The 18,311-nt window shown below is 34.3% G+C and overlaps 1 protein-coding gene across 1 annotated transcript in view; it reads right to left on the minus strand.

The window, feature by feature from the left end:
- The window catches only part of csmd2 (CUB and Sushi multiple domains 2), a 543,350-nt gene that overhangs the window by 245,066 nt on the left and 279,973 nt on the right, over positions 1-18,311 (minus strand). Inside the window, exons 14-17 of the mRNA XM_056479194.1 lie at positions 15,465-15,647; positions 11,122-11,448; positions 4,287-4,481; positions 659-797 (exon numbers count right to left, since the gene is read on the minus strand). Coding sequence (XP_056335169.1) covers positions 659-797; positions 4,287-4,481; positions 11,122-11,448; positions 15,465-15,647 — 844 coding nt within the window. The remainder of the gene's footprint in view (positions 1-658; positions 798-4,286; positions 4,482-11,121; positions 11,449-15,464; positions 15,648-18,311) is intronic.

An 18,311-nucleotide genomic window follows, 5' to 3' on the forward strand; every position in this document is an offset into this window, starting at 1 on the left:
AATTAAAAACACAAAATCAAAAAAACAAGACAAAACAAACATCTAATTGAAATAACAAAACAAGACAAAACATAAAATAAGCATCCAATCAAAAACAAAAAATAGGACTAAACAAAATAAACATCAAATTAAAAACAGAAAACCAGACAAAACATAAACAATAAACATCAAATAACAAACAAAAAAAACAAAAAATCTAAATAAACATCAAATCAAAAACGAAAACAAGACAAAACAAACATTAAACATCAAATAAAAACAAAACAAACAAAATAAACATTTATTTGAAAACAAAAAAAAGATAAAACAGAAAATTAAACTTTGAATCAATAACAAAAAACAAGACAAAAAAATAAAATAAAAACAAAACACCAATTTAAGATCAAACAAAAACATAAAAAGTAGTAAAGTTGTGGTATTTAATGTTCACACTTTTTTTTATTAATTAAATGGTTTACAAGAACATCTGAAGTAGAGAAGTTTCTGAATTCTCTCAATCCGAGTCTATAGTGAACATCTGCAGTGTACAGTGACCTATTTATGAAATGATGATAACCAGAAAAAATGAAAGATACAGTAGGAGAGTGGGATGAAACAGGGACACTTATTAAGACCAATGTGACAGTTCAGAGAAGAGGGAAGGAAGTGTGGTACGTACTTGTCAAAGATGATCTTAATAGGATATCCTGGCAGAGCCTCGATGATCCACTCACAATTTAGAGCCTCTTTATAAAGCTCAGGCCAGCCTGGGGACAGAATGATGCCGCTGGAAGCCTTCAGGTTTCCACCACATGGAGCTAAAGACACAGGAGAAAAACAAACTCATAGCAGTTTAGGACTTTCTTTTATTGCCACAATAAAAAAGGCTAAGATGTATTTCTTGTAATAATAATAATAATAATAATAATAATAATAATAATAATAATAATAATAATAATAATAATAATAATAATAATAATTATTATTATTATTATTATTATTATTATTATTATTATTATTATTATTATCATCATCATTATATCAAATCTGAGTATATAAAAAAGAATCACATTATTGATTGATTTATTTTTTTGAAGAAACTAAAGGGAAGGAGCCAAGAAAAAATGCTAAATTAAAAATGAAAACAAAGACAATGAAAACAAAACACAGTCCACTAGTTCAGTAAAATAAAAATAAAAATAAATAAATAAAATTAAAATAAAAACAACATATTTAAAAATAAAATAAAAACAACATATTTAAAAATAAAATTAATAAAAACAACATATTTAAAAATAAATAATAAACCAAACAGCAAACAAAAACAAACAAAATATATTTTTTTAAAATCTAATAAAAACAAACACAAAAATAGACATATAAAATAAAAACAAGAATTGTAAAAAGTAAAAAAATTTAAAAAAATCAAACCATCAAAACGATTTTTTTTTTTAAATAAACAAAACATAATAAAACAATAAATCAAACAAACAGTGATCTTCACAAGCCTATTATCAGTTATAATGTACCGTAATTCAACAAAAACAAAGAAATCAGATGGAAAAATCACAGTATAGTAAATCAAAGTGAAAACTGAGGAAGAGAGGAAGCAATCTTTTTCATAAAAACTGCCTCAGACAGTTCACTATTTCAGCCAAAACTTTAATAAAGTTTTGTAAATGCTGACCTTTAAAATCACAGAGTACCACTGGAACCTTTATAGTCCATTTGAAATGAGCGATCATTTGTCAATTTTGATACACGAGTGTGACATAATATTCAGTAGCTTTCAGATTCCAGTTGAAAAAAAAAAAATCTATCTGACAATTCCGTTCTTTAAAATTTATGTTTTTTATCAGGATTCCATTCTAGGTTCAGCACTTTGACTTTAATGACATAAAAATAAGGCAATTCAAAGGGGACCTATTATGCCCCTTTTTACAAGATGTAAAATAAGTCTCAGATATTCCTAGAGCGTGTATGTGAAGTTTCAGCTCAAAATACCCAATAAACATTGTGTTATATCTCTTTGAAACTACCCCTTTTAGGCTTTGATCTAATTGTGGCGTTTTGGTGACTGTCGCTTTAAATTCAAATTAGATTGTGCTCTTTTTAAAAGAGGGCGGAGCTACAAATAACTATGGGTCAGCATAGAGGCTGATTCAAAACATGACTTTACGTTATCTCTGTGAAAATCTGAGAATGTAAAAAGAAGAGTCTCAGAAGAAGGCAGCCTATGGAGAGTATAGTGATCATGTGTGAATCCTAAACTCCACATTTATAATCCACTTAGTCACTGATATTATCTTCAGCAGGTACGCTCTGTAAACTCTAAAGCCTCATTCACACTGCACATTTTAAGAGTGAGTGACTTCCGGCGACCTCCGTCTATGTGAGCAACAGCGACCGTTGGTGACCCAGCTGAGAATCCTTCAACTTTAACTTTCCTGAGTGACAGCCAATAGGAGCACCAGTAGAGCTCACATGATCCTTTCTCAGCTCCTGCAGCGGCTGGTTGTATTATCCGTTCTCAGGCCTGCGTTTGCAGCAGATCGCCACCCAGAGCGACAGGCAGCTACAAAGTCGCTGCTAGTGTGAATGAGGCTTAATGGCGGACGGCTGGTTCTCACTGCAGGGCTGTTTATGCTAATGAGGGAGAGATCATCACTAATGGGCGGGGCTTTCCCCCTCTGATTACACATACAAAGGTAGAATGTCAAAGTGTTTCTGCAGACTGTTTTTATCAATTGTGTTCATAAAACAATAGAAGTAATAAATTTTTACCATTAGATGCTGGCTATATTAACACTGCTGCCACACAACTGTGCTTAAACCCCTAATAAACAATTTGCATAACAGGTCCCCTTTAATAACTGTGTAATGACCTTTTCATTCACATTCACACAAGAAATTCTCTGATAAAAAAAATTATATTCAATTCTATAAATTCACTCTCTAATATATGACATATAACACGCTTACAAGGGCAAATTAATAAACGACAGCATAGTAGAAAGGTCTAAATCAGTGTTTCTCAACCAATCCTGAAACACCACCAGCTCTGCACATTTTTCATGGCTGCGTCCGAAATCACATACTTCCATACTATATAGTACACTTAAATCGGTATGAGAGCCGAGTATGTCTGAATTCATGGAATTCAAAAAACAGTATGCCAGACATACCCGGATGACTTACTACTTTCAGTGAGATTCTGAAGTGCGCATGCAATGGATGCTACGCTATTCCATGATGCCCAGCGAGAGAATTCATGAATGGGAGTCAAGCGACGCAACTCACATGGGTAGGTCACATGATCATTATAAAACGGCGGATGTAGTACATTCGAGTTACATTCATACTGCTCACATTCATACTGTATAGAAAGAAGGGCCAAGTAGTACATTTAAATTAAAATGCAGTACTTACTAAGTAGTAGGCGAATTCGGACGCAGCCCATGTCTCCTTAACAAAACACACCTGATCATCAGCTCATTAGGAGAGACTGAAAGACCTGTAATGGGTGGTTAAGAACCACTGATCCAAATAAATAAATTCATTCATTATTTTTTTTTCCCGCTTATACCCTTTATTAATCAGGCGTTGGCACAGTGAACCGCCAACTTTTCCAGCATATGTTTTACGCAACGGATGCCCTTCCAGCTGCAACCCATCACTGGGAAACATCCACACACACTCATTCACACACTACGGCTAATTTAGTTTATTCAATTCACCTATAGCGCATATCTTTGGACTTGTGGGGGAAACCGGAGCACCCGGAGGAAACCCACACGAACACAGGGAGAACATGCAAACGCCACACAGAAATGCCAACTGACCCAGCCGAGGCTCGAATCAGCGACCTTCTTGCTGTGAGGCGACAGCACTTTCCCACTGCGCTGCCCATAATGAAATACATAAAACGGGAAAAAAGACAATGTGTTTTTCCTCAGATTGTGCTCAACATGGCCTGTGTAAGCTCATCCTCCGACTCTGAAGGACAACGCTCAATAAACGGCATTAAATCCTTTTAGCATCTGACTAAACGGGATGATGTGTTTTTCATTTGTAAGAATTCACTGTCAGTACGTTGTGAAAATAAAGATAATGACTTTTTGTTCCGCTGACATTTCAGTCGCACCGGTGTTTCAGCTCGCCTCTGAAATGTACTTAATGAAAAACCAAACTCGGAAAGTTCAGTTAAGTGCAAACAGAGCCGGAGCGTATCAATTTCGTTTTTCTTTTTTTTTGCGAGCAAACTTGTGAATTATGAAATTTGCATATTTATTAGAGAGAGGTCGGACCTTCGCAGCGTGGAACGGCATTATCCCACACAACGTTTCCATCTTTGAGGATGCAGGAGATGGTCTGAGAGCCGTGGGTTTTTGTGAAGCCCTCCTCGCACAGGAACGAGATGGAGCTGCCAAGCTGAAGACTTTCACCAAAGCGCTTTCCGTTTACTGGAACACCGGGGTCGGGACATTCGTTGTGTCGAAATGCTGCAAGGGAAAACAACAACAACAATAAAACAATGAAATACGGAAAGAAACGGCATGCTAACTTTAACCTAAAAGGCAAAAAAGCTGGGAAAATAGTACTTTGTTTATAATATGAACAGCTGAAGTCACATTTATTCGCCCTCCTGTGATTTTTTTTCCTTTACAAATATTTCCTAAATGATGTTTAACAGAGCACTGATTTTTTTACAATACTTCTTATAATATTTTTTTTCTTATTTGATTTATTTCTGCTGGAATAAAAGCAGTTTTTATTTTATTTTTTAAAACATTTAATGGTCAATATTATTAGCCCTCTTATGTAATATATATGTTTGATAGTCTACAGAACAAACCACCTTTATATAATGCTTTGCCTAATAGCCATAACTTGTCTAATTAACCTAGTTAAGCATTTAGAAGTCACGTTAAGCTGTATAGAAGTGTCTTAAAAATATCTAGTCAAATATCATTTACTGTCTTCATGGCAAAGATAAAATAAATCAGTTATTAGAAATGAGTTATTAAAACTAACATGTTTAGAAATGTGTTAAAAGAATCTTCTCTCTGTTAAACAGAAATTGATGAAAGAAATATACAGGGGGGCTAATAATTCTGACTTCAACTGTATGCAGACAATTTGAAATTTACTGTAATAAAACAAAGATAAATAAACATGTTTATAATGCAATATAAGGATGTTTAAAATGTAGTATAATGCATCCATAACACCATATAATCAACATTGCAGATGTATTGTCTTGTACTGTCTCATGAATAATTGCAACAACAGTAAAGAAATTCATATTCGGTCTCATTTTCTAGAGCTGTAATTTATATTTTTATATCTAAAATTGTCTGTTTTTACATTTTATTATACTCCACAGTTTAGATTCTTATTGATAACATTGTAGGGTTTTTTTAAACGTCACGGGTGGTTGAATAAATATTTTACTGCATATTGTATTGTAAATTATTGTATATGTGACAAATAAAATTTGAATTTGATAGAGAATAATTTTAATCACTTAGGTTATTGATCATATAATATTGAACTCAATATACTCTGTACATATAGTTGAAATCAGAATTATTCATAATTAATAATTATTCATATTTATTTTTTTAAATATTTCCCAAATTATGTTTAATAGAGCAAGGACATTTTCACAGTATGTCTGAAAATATTTTTTTTCTTTTGAAGAAAGTCTTATTTGTTTTATTTTGGCTAGAATAAAAGCAGTTTTTATTTTTTAAAAAGCATTTTAAGGTCAAAATTATTAGCCCCTTTAAGCTATATATTTTTTTGATAGTCTACAAAACAAACTATCGTTATACAATAACTTGCCTAATTACCCTAACCTGCCTAGTTAACCTAATTAACCTAGTTAAGCCTTTGAATGTCACAATAAGCTGTATAGAAGTGTCTTTAAAAATATCTAGTCAAATATAATGTAACCCTGGGTTGGGTCCTACTGCACCCAACCTGCTCTGAGCTGGGATCGAACTGGCAATTCTTTGTATGGGAGTCGGTTGCTCTAACAAGGAGGCTAAAACTATGGCCTGTAATGTCTGTCGCTAAAGCACCTTCAGAGGTCTGAGGAGTGGGGTTTACCTGCACAGCACATCACTGGCTGGCATCCGTTACTCCCCTAAACCTCACTCCCATCCCGGACGAGCCCCCATGTGTAAACCACCGGTCCTACTGCACCCAACCCGCTTTGAGCTGGGATTGAACCACCGATTCTTTGTATGGGAGTTGGTTGCTCTATCAAGGAGGCTAAATATCATGGCCTCTAGCGTCTGCCACTAGAACACCTTTTGAGGTCAGAAGAGTGACACTTTAACTCATAACTCATATAGTAAATACATATATTTTTTATTAAATTATTATTTATTCATATTTTTATTAATTATATATATTTTAATTATTATTTTTTTATTATTTCAGTAAAATCATATTTTAAGACCTAATATATGACCTTAATATATTTAGTCCAAATAATTGCAGTCTTAGTCTTAGTCCTTACTTTTTCCAAACTTTACTGATTACTTTATCAGACAATATTTGTTTTCAACATCCACTTGCTGCAGTAAATAGTAGACACTTCAAGCTTTCGATAGATACAGTATATGTCTCATGTCTGTGTGTTTTCTGTGTGGTTGTCGACCCCTGAGGGTTTAAGCTTCATATAAAGTGTTACCAAAAAAGCTCTGCTTACTGCCTGTCCACATTTTTAGTTGAAAAGGCAACTTTAACAAGGCTCTATATAAATTGAGAAAGAAATTCCCAATATGCCCACTGAACTGTAAACGTTGTGGCTCACCGTTTCAGCTGTATAACTGCACTAATTCATTTTAGTTAGCATCAAATATTGATTTATGTGTCTTCCCAAGTTTCTTGCTTCAGTGGGAAGCTTGGGGGCTCTTCAGTAGCCATCGACAGGACATCAGAGATGATGTATTACCGGCAGACAAAACCTCAAATCTGCTCGTTCCTGGAACAATTTGATAGCAAGATCATCAAGGCCATGGGCTCAGGAAAAAAAAAATCTGCCAGATAGATACTGATTTAAATGATGTATTGATTGAAAGATTTATATATATATATATATATATATATATATATATATATATATATATATATATATATATATATATATATATATATATATATATATGTAATTTTTTTAATAAGTACACTGAAAAAAGTGTTGCAGGCAAAACTGTTGCAAACAATTTATTTGTGTTGAATTTAAACAAACAAATTAAATTGAGCAATATTCAGCTTAATTTGTTTGTTTAAATTTAACACAAATAAATTGTTAACAACCACTTAACGTAAAAAAATTGAGTAAATCCAAGGAATCATCTTTGAATATTTTTTTTCAGTGTACCTTATTCAGTAGCAGAACCACTGAAGTCACTTACAATGTTTTGACAGTAGCCCCTTTCACACAGTGATACCGGTAAATATCCGGCAAAATTTCCGGAACGACTTTACCGGTAATTTAAGAAAAACGCTGTTTACACAGGCGAGAACGTTACGAAATTGTTCGTTAAATTCTGACATCATTATGCAAAAATTACCTCTAAACGGCAGGGCTTGTATTTGAATACATTTGACTACATTACAAACTCTGTGGATGGATCAGTGTTGTGAACAACTTTGATGAAAGCAGGATGTTCGAGATGTTCATAATATGAGTGTGTGCTGGCGCTCACCAGCTGCTTTACGTGCCAACGCGTCGGAGCTTGAAGGTAAACAAACAACAGCTTATCATAAGAATTTTATCGATAATTATTTACACAGTTGGCATTAAGACGGAACATAGAAATGTTATCTGACTAACATCTAGCAGCTAAATGTGTTTGGGAAAACATTCACATGCTTTTATTCTCACAAACCGCGCAAACTTGAGTGTTCTGATTGGCTAAAGTAGACGTCTTATGTCGGCGCGCTCTAGACGTGAACGCGCTCTTTCCGGCAATCTTCCTTCTGCGTTCACACAGCGCAGCATTTTGGCAAATTACAGATAATTACAACTTACAATAGTAACAACTTCTCTTTCCTGAAAATAGTCGGAACGAATTTACCGGTATTTTCAAAAAAGGGCCCGTTCACACATACAGACCTTTCCAGAAAATTGCCGGTAATTTTCCGGAAAGGTCTGTATGTGTGAAAGGGGCTAATGTTTTTGTTTCCTTTTCTGGATTTTTGAACCTATTTTGAACTCTTGAATTTCATCTAACAATAATGTAATTTCTGTTCTGAAGATGAACGAAGGTCTCAGGGAATTGAAATTACATGGAAGTGAGAAATAAATAACATCATTTTATTTTATTTTTGTTGTGAATTAATCCTTTAAAGATAAATACAGAGCTGGGGGCAAAATTATTCACCCTCCTGTGAAATATTTATTCTTTTTCAAGTATTTTTCAAGTGATAGCAAGGACTATTTATAAATGTATTTTGCTATGTATTTGTCTACTCAAGAAACATTGTGTATGCGATCCATCACCATCATATGCCAACAAGGCCTTCGATAGAGTTTGTCATCTCTTTAATTAACATGAATGATTGGATCATCCCTCCCACTCCCTCAAAAACATGACGCACAGGGAGTCAAACCATGTGGGATCACCTCCCGACAGCTTCAATTAACTGTCCCTTTATTTAATTATATTTGAATTTGGAAATAAATTCTAATTAAATCTGTGACTCTTGTTGTCCTTCCTCACATGGATACTCAAAGCCTCTATCTAACAACTGCCATACGATATGCCCACTGAATAGTGATTACTGATGGATGACAGATATGTACTGGTAAAATACAGACATTAGTCTCTAGAGAGGAAATGAAAACATTTTAGAAGGATTAGTTGCCTTCCAGAATAAAAAAAAAATGTCCTCAGATGAATTTTGAGACAAACATTTCTGGAAAACATTTCACTCTATTGAGGACTACTATTGTGCTCTGTGTTTTGAACTACCAAAAATGTCAATTTATAAACCATTTCAATGTGGTTATGTCATGGGCCTTGAACATTTCCTGCTTGTTGTCAAACTACTTCATAAATGTAACATGAGGCAATTCAATCATATCAAATGTTAAAACATGTTAAAATAGCTGCCATAACATTATTTATCAATACCTTTTTGGATTCTCTGAAGCTAAAGAAATTGAAAATGTAAAACAGGAAATAGGTCTGGGGTCTGTTCTTCGTACGTGGATTACTCAGTAGGCTGGATTTAATTATTGACGATTTGATCACCGTTTCGTTCTTTAAAACTCATCTGAGAGTCACTTTAACAGGTCTGCTAGCTCAAACCTGCTTTGCTCACAAAGAGTCACTGAATATTAACCAGATGATGTCATTACGCCGCTGTGCCCTCAGCCAATCGTTGCATTGCTGATCATGATTTCAAGGTCGATTTGCGATCTCAGATCAGTTCATCCAGACATTTTAATCTGATTCTCGAACTTGTTTGAAGAACCAAATTAGCCAGAGATCATTTTTTTCTAAGAATAACAGATCCAAGATTTGTCAAATCATCTTGGATCATTTAAGCAAGGTACAAAGAACAGAGCCCAGGACCACTGTTGTTGTTTAGATTCCTCAAAATGGTCTAAAAACATTTTAACCACAAAAGATACTCTTGCACCACCAATGGGATGCAGGTTTGTTTCTTTAGTTTTTATTTATTTATTTTTATTATCAGCAAGGGTATTCATGTAAATAAATACAAGTCTTATTTGTTTTATTTCAGCTAGAGTAAAAGCAGTTTTTAATAAAAAAAAAAATTAAGGTCAGTATTATTAGCCCCTTTAAGCTATATTTTTCGATAGTCTACAGAACAAACCATCGTTATACAATAACTTACCTAATTACTCTAACCTGCCTAGTTAACCTAATTAACCTAGTTAAGCCTTTAAATGTCACTTTAAGCTGTATAGAAGTGTCTTGAAAAATATCTAGTCAAATAATATTTGCTGTCATCATGGAAAAGATAAAATAAATCAGTTATTTGAAATGAGTTATTAAAACTATTATGTTTAGAAATTTGTTGAAAAAAATCTGCTCTTCGTTAAACAGAAATTGCGGAGAAAAATAAACAGGGGCTAATAATTCAGGGAGGCAAGTAATTCTGACTTCAACTGTGTTTAAGAAAATTATTGGTTTGCTAGGTTTTTCATCAACTGAAATTTAAACCAGTGAGGGCCATAGAACTAGCAGGATATGAGAAATGTGTTTCTCAAAACTATTAATAAATTTTGTAATAATATTTTTAGTATTCATTTTAATAATTATACATTAACAATATATAAACTGTTTAACAACACAAAATATTGACCTGCGTTAGCATTTGGATGCAGTTTTTCTTTTCTTTTTTTTTTTGTGGTTAATTTAATTAAATTAAATTAAATTAAATTAAATTAAATTAAATTAAATTAAATTAAATTAAATTAAATTAAATTAAATTAAATTAAATTTAATTTAATTTAATTTATTTTAATTTAATTTAATTTAATTTAATTTAATTTAATTTAATTTAATTTAATTTAATTTAATTTAATTTAATTTAATTTAAATTTGTTATCCAAGTACCGTTAATAAATATGTAAATATATGTTTTTATTTTATTTTACTTTATTTTATTATCCTAAAAGCATTTTGCTAAGATACATTTGCAATGGTTATTAGAAGTTTAAACCACTGAGAACTAACTCCAGCAAATGAAAATTTATTTATTTTTTCTTAAAAATATTAATTAATTCCCTAATACTTATATATTTATTATAATAAATTTTTTTTTAAAACTATACATAAATTTTTTTTCCAACTGTAGAAAAAAAGAAATTAGCATCTTGCATGAGAGTAAATGAGTAAATGATCAGGAATTATTATATATTTAGTAAATAAATAATGTATTAAATATTTAACATATGAAATGTGCAACTCTTGAGCTCCTGAGAAAGTTGGTTGTCGCAAAATATGGTTCATACAAAACATCTAAATGCTGTTCTATTATCAATCATGTATCTCAACATTTCCTGTTCAACACTCAAATAACACAAATTAATTAATCATTTTTTATCACAGAAAATGAAAATTCTCAAATCAAGTTTTTATAACGTACTGGTAAAAGTGATGTTGAATCCCCGATCCGTGTAAGTGTGATCCGTCAGAAACTCCAATCGTGCCACGTGACCGCTGGTAGTAATGGGTGACGGCAGCACATCTCCAGAAAAGGTGCCCAAAATCGGCGACTCTGCTTTTCCGCCATCTTTAATGGACAAGAAGTCGAACTGTTTCTCCATGCTCAGGTCGTTGAAGGCCAGGTTGATTCTGCTCTCTGGTTTGGCGATGATCAGCCACACACAGTGCATGTTGTTGCCGTACTCTTGAGGGTAGTTCGGTGATAGCAGAACCCCAGATGGAGTCGTGAAGTTGAAGAAACATGAAACTGAGAAAAGGGCGGGAAGATAAAACAAGCAGTGGTTAAACAACAGGAGGCGTTGCGTGTCAAGCTGCGAAGCAAACTTGAGATTAAAACTGCCACTGAAGCTAAAAATCAATTCACAATGCGCAGGGAGGTCATTTGTTGTTGCTTAAACAATGCAGCAAGACATGAGAGGAAAAATTACGGCTAAGAGAGTGTGCATGCTGGGACAGAAGGATATATAACTTGGAATTGCAAATACAAGAACTATGAGATCTGAAATGCACACTTTATTTTGAATATTGGACTAGTTTTGTTGTTGTTTTCTCCTAAAAGCGATTTGGGCAGTTTTAATGTTTACATGCTTGCAGAATAATGTGCCACGATAAACAATTTGAACTTTAGATAAGCAGAAAACTGTGTTGGACATTCATTTGCATGAAGATAGCATTTAAAAAAAGAAAATAAAAAGAAGAAAATGATTAATGAAATGAAAAAATTAAGATAAAAATTAAATACAAATTCTAAAAAAAAGAACAACATTTTTACATGAATATATTTTAAAAATTAAATAAAAAAATCTGTTTTTTATTGACTTTATTGAATGCATTATTATTATTCTTACTATGATTATTATTATTAGTAGTAGTAATAATAATAATAATAATAAGAAGAAGAAGAATATTTATGATAATTATATTATGAGGCGACGCGGTGGCGCAGTAGGTAGTGCTGTGGCCTCACAGCAAGAAGGTCACTGGTTCGAGCCACGGCTGGGTCAGTTGCCATTTCTGTGTGGAGTTTGCATGTTCTCCCCACATTCGCGTGGGTTTCCTCCAGGTGCTCCGGTTTCCCCCACAGTCCAAAAACATGTGGTACAGGTGAATTGAGTAGGCTAAATTGTCCGTACTGTATGAGTGTGAAGGAGTGTGTATGGATGTTTCCCAGAGATAGGTTGCAGCTGGAAGGGCATCCGCTGAATAAAACATAAGCTGGATAAGTTGGCGGTTCATTCCGCTGTGGTGACCCCGGATTAATAAAGGGATTAATGAAGCCGAAAAGAAAATTAATGAATGATGATAATGATGAAGATAATGATAATGATGATGATGACCATTAAATAATAATGTGTAGTAGTAGTAGGAGTCGTAAAATAATAATATAGTTTTTATATTTATTACATTTTAAATTAATTAATAAATAATAATAATGATAATAATAATAACAACGACATTAATGATGATGATGATGATGATGATGATTAGTAGTAGTAGTAGAAGTAAAATCCTATTTTTATGTATTATATTTTAAATAAATAAGGAAATAATAATAATAATAATAATAATAATAATAATAATAATAATAATAATAATAATAATGATGATGATGATGATGATGATGATGATGATGATGATGATGATGATGGTGGTGATGATAATAAATATTAGTAGTAGAAGCAGCAGTAGTAGTAGTAAAATAATAATATTTTTAATTATTTATATATAAAAATAAACAAACAAATAAATAAACAAATAAATAAATAAATAAACAAATAAATAAATAAATAAATATACAAACAATCAAATAAATAAATAAACAAATAAACAAATAAATAAATAAACAAATAAATAAATAAACAAATAAATAAATAAATATACAAACAAACAAACAAACAAACAAATAAATAAATAAATAAATAAATAAATAAATAAATAAATAAATAAATAAATAAATAAATAAATAAATAAATAAGTTGTTGCATGATGCCTCTCATCTGCACTTTTCTTGAATTTTGCCAACTGCACAAGACGATAAGACTAAAGATGTTGCATGGAAAGTGTGTTTATCTGCTGGGATTATCCACAGGCATTAACTCATTTACAGGATTTGGGCCAAAGCTGAGAGGGCAATAAGCATCGTTAAACAGCCATGGGGAGAATGAAAATGAGCTCAGTGGTGGACTGAAGATGAATCGTTACGGTTCCACCTCATATGAATGACTTTGCTGTCGGAGCTAATAATCATGTCATAAAAAAGCAGAAAAACGAAGTTGTGAGTCAACTGCATTCCCATTGATGTAATAGGATGGTAGACATTAAGGTGACAAACGACTGCAGTCTGGGGCAAATTGACGGTATGCATGAAGCCAAATAATAGAGAAACAACAATACTATCAAAAACAAGTCGTACAAGCAATATTGCGTGCTGACACACAGGCATTTGAATGCCACAAAACAGTAGAAAACAAGTAGTTTAAATTGATAATTCATCCAAAAACTAAAATTAATGTAAGTAATAAGTATTATATGACTTTTTGTAGAAGATTTTTTGAGCAGTTTTTTTTTCTTGAGCTAAAATTAAAGAATTTGTGTGAACGGTAGAGTAGATGTTGACCATTTTTAAAGAGTATTCAAAGATTTACTATTTTTAGATTTAAATGTATGCGTGATTGCTTTTATATTTATTAGTATTCATTAACATGTGTAATTATTTTGATATAATTTTGATTATTTTGATTTACACATACAGTGGTCTTGCGTTATTTGTGGGAGTTACATTCTAAAAATAACCCGCAATAGGCAAAATCCACGAAGTAGTCAGCTTAATTTTTTATAATCATTATAGATGTTTTAAGGCTGTATAACCCCTCACTATACACTTAATACACTTTTCTCAGACAGGCATTAACATTTTCACACTTTTCTTTTGTTTAAACACTCTCAAAGTTCAACTTTCATTCATTCGTTCATTCATTTTCTTTTCGGCTCAGTCCCTTTAATAATCAGGGGTTTGCCACAGCGGAATGAACCACCCACTTAATCAGCATATGTTTTATGAGGTGGATGCCCTTCCAGCCGCAACCCAACACTGGGAAACACCCATACACTCTTGCATTCACACATATACACTACGGCCAATTTAGCTTGTTCAATTCACCTATAGTGCATGTCTTTGGACTGCGGGGGAAACCAAAGCACCTGGAGGAATCCCACAAGAACACGAGGAGAACATGCAAACTCCACACAGAAATGCCAACTGACCAAGCAGGGGCTCAAACCAGAGACCTTCTTGCAGTGAGGCGATCGTGCTAGACAGTGCGTGCGTGTAGCTTTGCATGTATATGTGACAGGATACAGGTTAAAATCCACTACTGTATGAATATCCATTCTGTTAATGTTCAAAATAAACCTGATTTAATATCCACAAACCGGGATTGAAGCTTCTTTTATAAATGTCCTGACACGCGGCTGTGCTGATGAAGTAAAGCTAAGCTAAATCGCTGTAATTCATTACACACAAGCACTGTTTTAAAACATTTTAAACTTGTAAAACTTACTCTTGATTACATTTAATGATGATTGATGATCCTAGCGAGCTGAACAGACCTTTTATTCCCGGTTGCTTTGCGCATATCCTGTCTTTTTTGATATGATTATACACATTACTACGGAGACATGTTAATGCGCAGCTGTTAATCAATTCAGTAGGCGGGGGGAACGCACTCCTACGTCAAGTTGCGGTCGGTTTGAAAACCAACGCTCCTAACTGTCCATTATGTTGTTAAATTGAAAAATAAAAGGACAGGGTGTGTTTATTTCACCCCAATATGACAGCCTATACACTATACTTACACACATGTCTGTCCAAACAGCTTGAAAAGTAGACTTTTCACCATAGGTGCCCTTTAATGTTTTAAAGAATTGAAAGAACTGTATATTTTCACATCTTCTTATTTCTCAAACTCATCTTTCTTCAGTTGACTTAAATCCACTAACTTCATTATAAAAGCATGATACAGTAAATAAAGCGAGTGAATGCATTAAATGAACTGTCACTTTGGCTTTACCTTGAGTTATAGTTAATGATTTAATGGCTCAGCCGCTGAGAGGAAGTCTCAGCGGGGACATGCTGTACTAAAGACACTGCCATTACATTCACTTTCTGATGCGCCCAGACAGTAATAATGGTGCATCGTCCTCCTGTGTGTGATCTTGTGGGTGTGTAAAGTAATGCATTTTGGGGTAAGGTCTGTCACTTACACACGCAGCTTGGCTTCTTGGCCGACCACTGATTATTTTTCTGGCAGGTAATGTTCTTTTTTCCCACAAGCTCAAAGGCTGGAAGACACTCAAAATATAGCTTGTCTCCGTGTCGGAAGCCTGTGCCTTCCCTCTTGCCGTAGGCTGGGATTCCAGGGTCTCCGCAGCCGCCCTGATCAATTTCTGAAAAGACAAAGAAAATAATTGTGAGAGTCAGCTTAAACCCTGAGACAGGATATATTTATTAAGACTTTTTTTTCCTTTTACATATATGTATTTTAATATATATCTTCAACACTGTGTTTCATTTATTTTGTGAGAGTTCCACTTTTTAGCAATTTTCGAAAAACTATTTACATTTTTATTTTTTTACATTCTTTTTTTAAGAGTTCACACTTATCTGATGATTGATAATTCAGCGCGTTTGGCATGCGGTCGAGGTAGGTCTCGAGAACTCTCTTGCTTGTGAACGTGTTAGGAAGAGTTGAGATATAGCTGGCTAAGAGTTTGTCTTAAGATGCTACTTTGGAGTAGTCAATGTATTTATGATGTACAGTGCATCCGGAAAGTATTCATAGTGCTTCACTTTTTTTCACTACCTTTTTTTAATGTTACAGCCAGGGGCGGACTGGCCATAGGAAGCAGCGGGACGGTGGCCTGACGGTCTATCTGATCTGCCACCGTGATTCTGCCCCCCACCCCCCCCACCCCCACACACACACACTTTTCATAAACATCACGCTCCTCTCTTTCTGTAAGGTTCTCCTGTCTCCACAGAAAAACGCTGGAGCTCAGACAGAGTGACCATCGGGTTATTGATGGGTTATTGACTAAGGCCCGTCTCCCCTATCACTCAGCTTAGATGGCTGGCCAGCTCTAGGAAGAGTCCTGGTGGTTCCAAACATCTTCCACTTACAGTGATGGAGGCCACTGTGCTCATTGGAACTTTCAAAGCAGCAAAAATTTTTTTGTAACCTTCCCCAGCCTTGTGCCTCGAGATAATCCTGTCTCGGAGGTCTACAGACAATTCCTTTGTCCTCATGCTTGGTTTGTGCTTTGACTTGCACTATCAACCCTGGGACCATATATAGGTCCCACTATGTGAAGTTTTCAAACTAATTTCGAGAGGAGCACGTGATATGATTGACTGCAGCTGGCCACTCATCTACATTCACTAGTTAGCCAATCAGATTAACCCCAACTCACTATAAGTAGCCTAGCTAGAACTACTCTCTTATCTTCGTTTTCCACCCCTTCTCCTCCTTTTTTCTTTTACCACGGGGAGCTCTCGAGAACCACCTGATCTCGTACTCCCCTCATATGCTCTATGGACCAGGCGGGAGCCCTGGGCTCACCTATCTCCGAGCTCAGGGTTCTCTCCCGGGACAGCATGCCAAACTTGCTAACAGTTGTCAAGCAATATCTAAGTGTGAACTCTTGAAATGCCTTTTCAAATCATGTCCAATCAACTGAATTTACCACAGGTGAACTCCAATTAAGCTGCTGAAACATCTCAAGAATGATCAGTGGAAACCGAATGTACCTGAGCTCAATTTAGAGCTTTACGGCAAAGGCTGTGAATACTTCTGTACATGTACATTTTCAGGTTTTTTATTTTTAATAAATTTGCAACAATTTCAAAAAAACTCATTTTACATTGTCATTATGGGGATTTGTGTGTAGAATTTTGAGGAAATAAATGAATTTAAACCATTTTGGAATAAGGCTGTAACAAAAAAATGTGGAAAAAAGTGAAGCACTATGAATACTTTCCAGATGCACTGTATGTCTTTGAACGGTGAGAAGAAACCGGGGAACCCGGGGAAACCCACGTGACCACAGGGAGAACATGCAAACTCTGCACAGAAACACAGACTGGCCTGGCGAGGAGTCGAACCAGTGGTGTTCTTGCTGTGAGGCAACAGCGTTAACCACTGGGCCACCGTGCCACCATATCAGGAGAAGGTGAGGATTAGGGGTGAAATGGGGATTCTTTAAAACGGAGATGACTGAAGTAGAAAACTCAGTCAGTATTGATCTGATTGGCGCAATATGTGGAGCTGATACTATTATGGATGTACTACTGATATTTAACAACTTATAGTTTATGCATATATAAGGTTATTCATCACCAACTTCGTATATATCTTACACTCCTGCCTTTCAAACTTTCATCATCTGACATGTTTATGCAACCTGCATTACTGCTGGGAGTAATGTGAATGGCTTGCTCTCCTAATGAATTGTCTTATTTCACTCTTATACCCTGGCCAGTCTCAATATGTCAGAGCTCATTTAGAATCACAAGGCCAGAGCAAAAGAACAGGCCACTTCTGAGAAAGAGAAAGAGAGAAACAGAGCCAATGTTACAGCAAAGACATCTACTGACATGCCTCGATATGACTTTTTACAATTTCAATGGGAAATTAGCTGAGTAGATTGCACATATACTACCTGGCAAAAGTCTTGTTGCCTATCCAATTTTTAGGAACATTAAATAATAACTTAACTTCTAGTTGATCATTTGGTATCAGAAGTAGCTTATATGAAAGGCAAAGGCATCTAGATTACGCTTATTTTACCTAAATAAAATATGATCATGTCTAGATTTTTTGTTTGTTTATTTAGGATAATAATGTCTGACTTTGCTTAGATAAAAGTTTTGTCACTAAACAGAAATAATGTACAGTATAGAATATAAAGTCATGGTGGAAAAAGTATTAATATTGTGTATGACTCCCATGAGCTTGGAGGACTGCATCCATATATCTCTGCAATGACTCAAATAACATATTAATAAAGTCATCTGAAATGGCAGAGAAAGTGTTCTCGCAGGACTCCCAGAGT

The sequence above is a fragment of the Danio aesculapii genome, chromosome 19 (genome assembly GCF_903798145.1).
Source record: "Danio aesculapii chromosome 19, fDanAes4.1, whole genome shotgun sequence".
In the NCBI taxonomy this organism is placed as follows: Eukaryota; Metazoa; Chordata; class Actinopteri; order Cypriniformes; family Danionidae; genus Danio; species Danio aesculapii.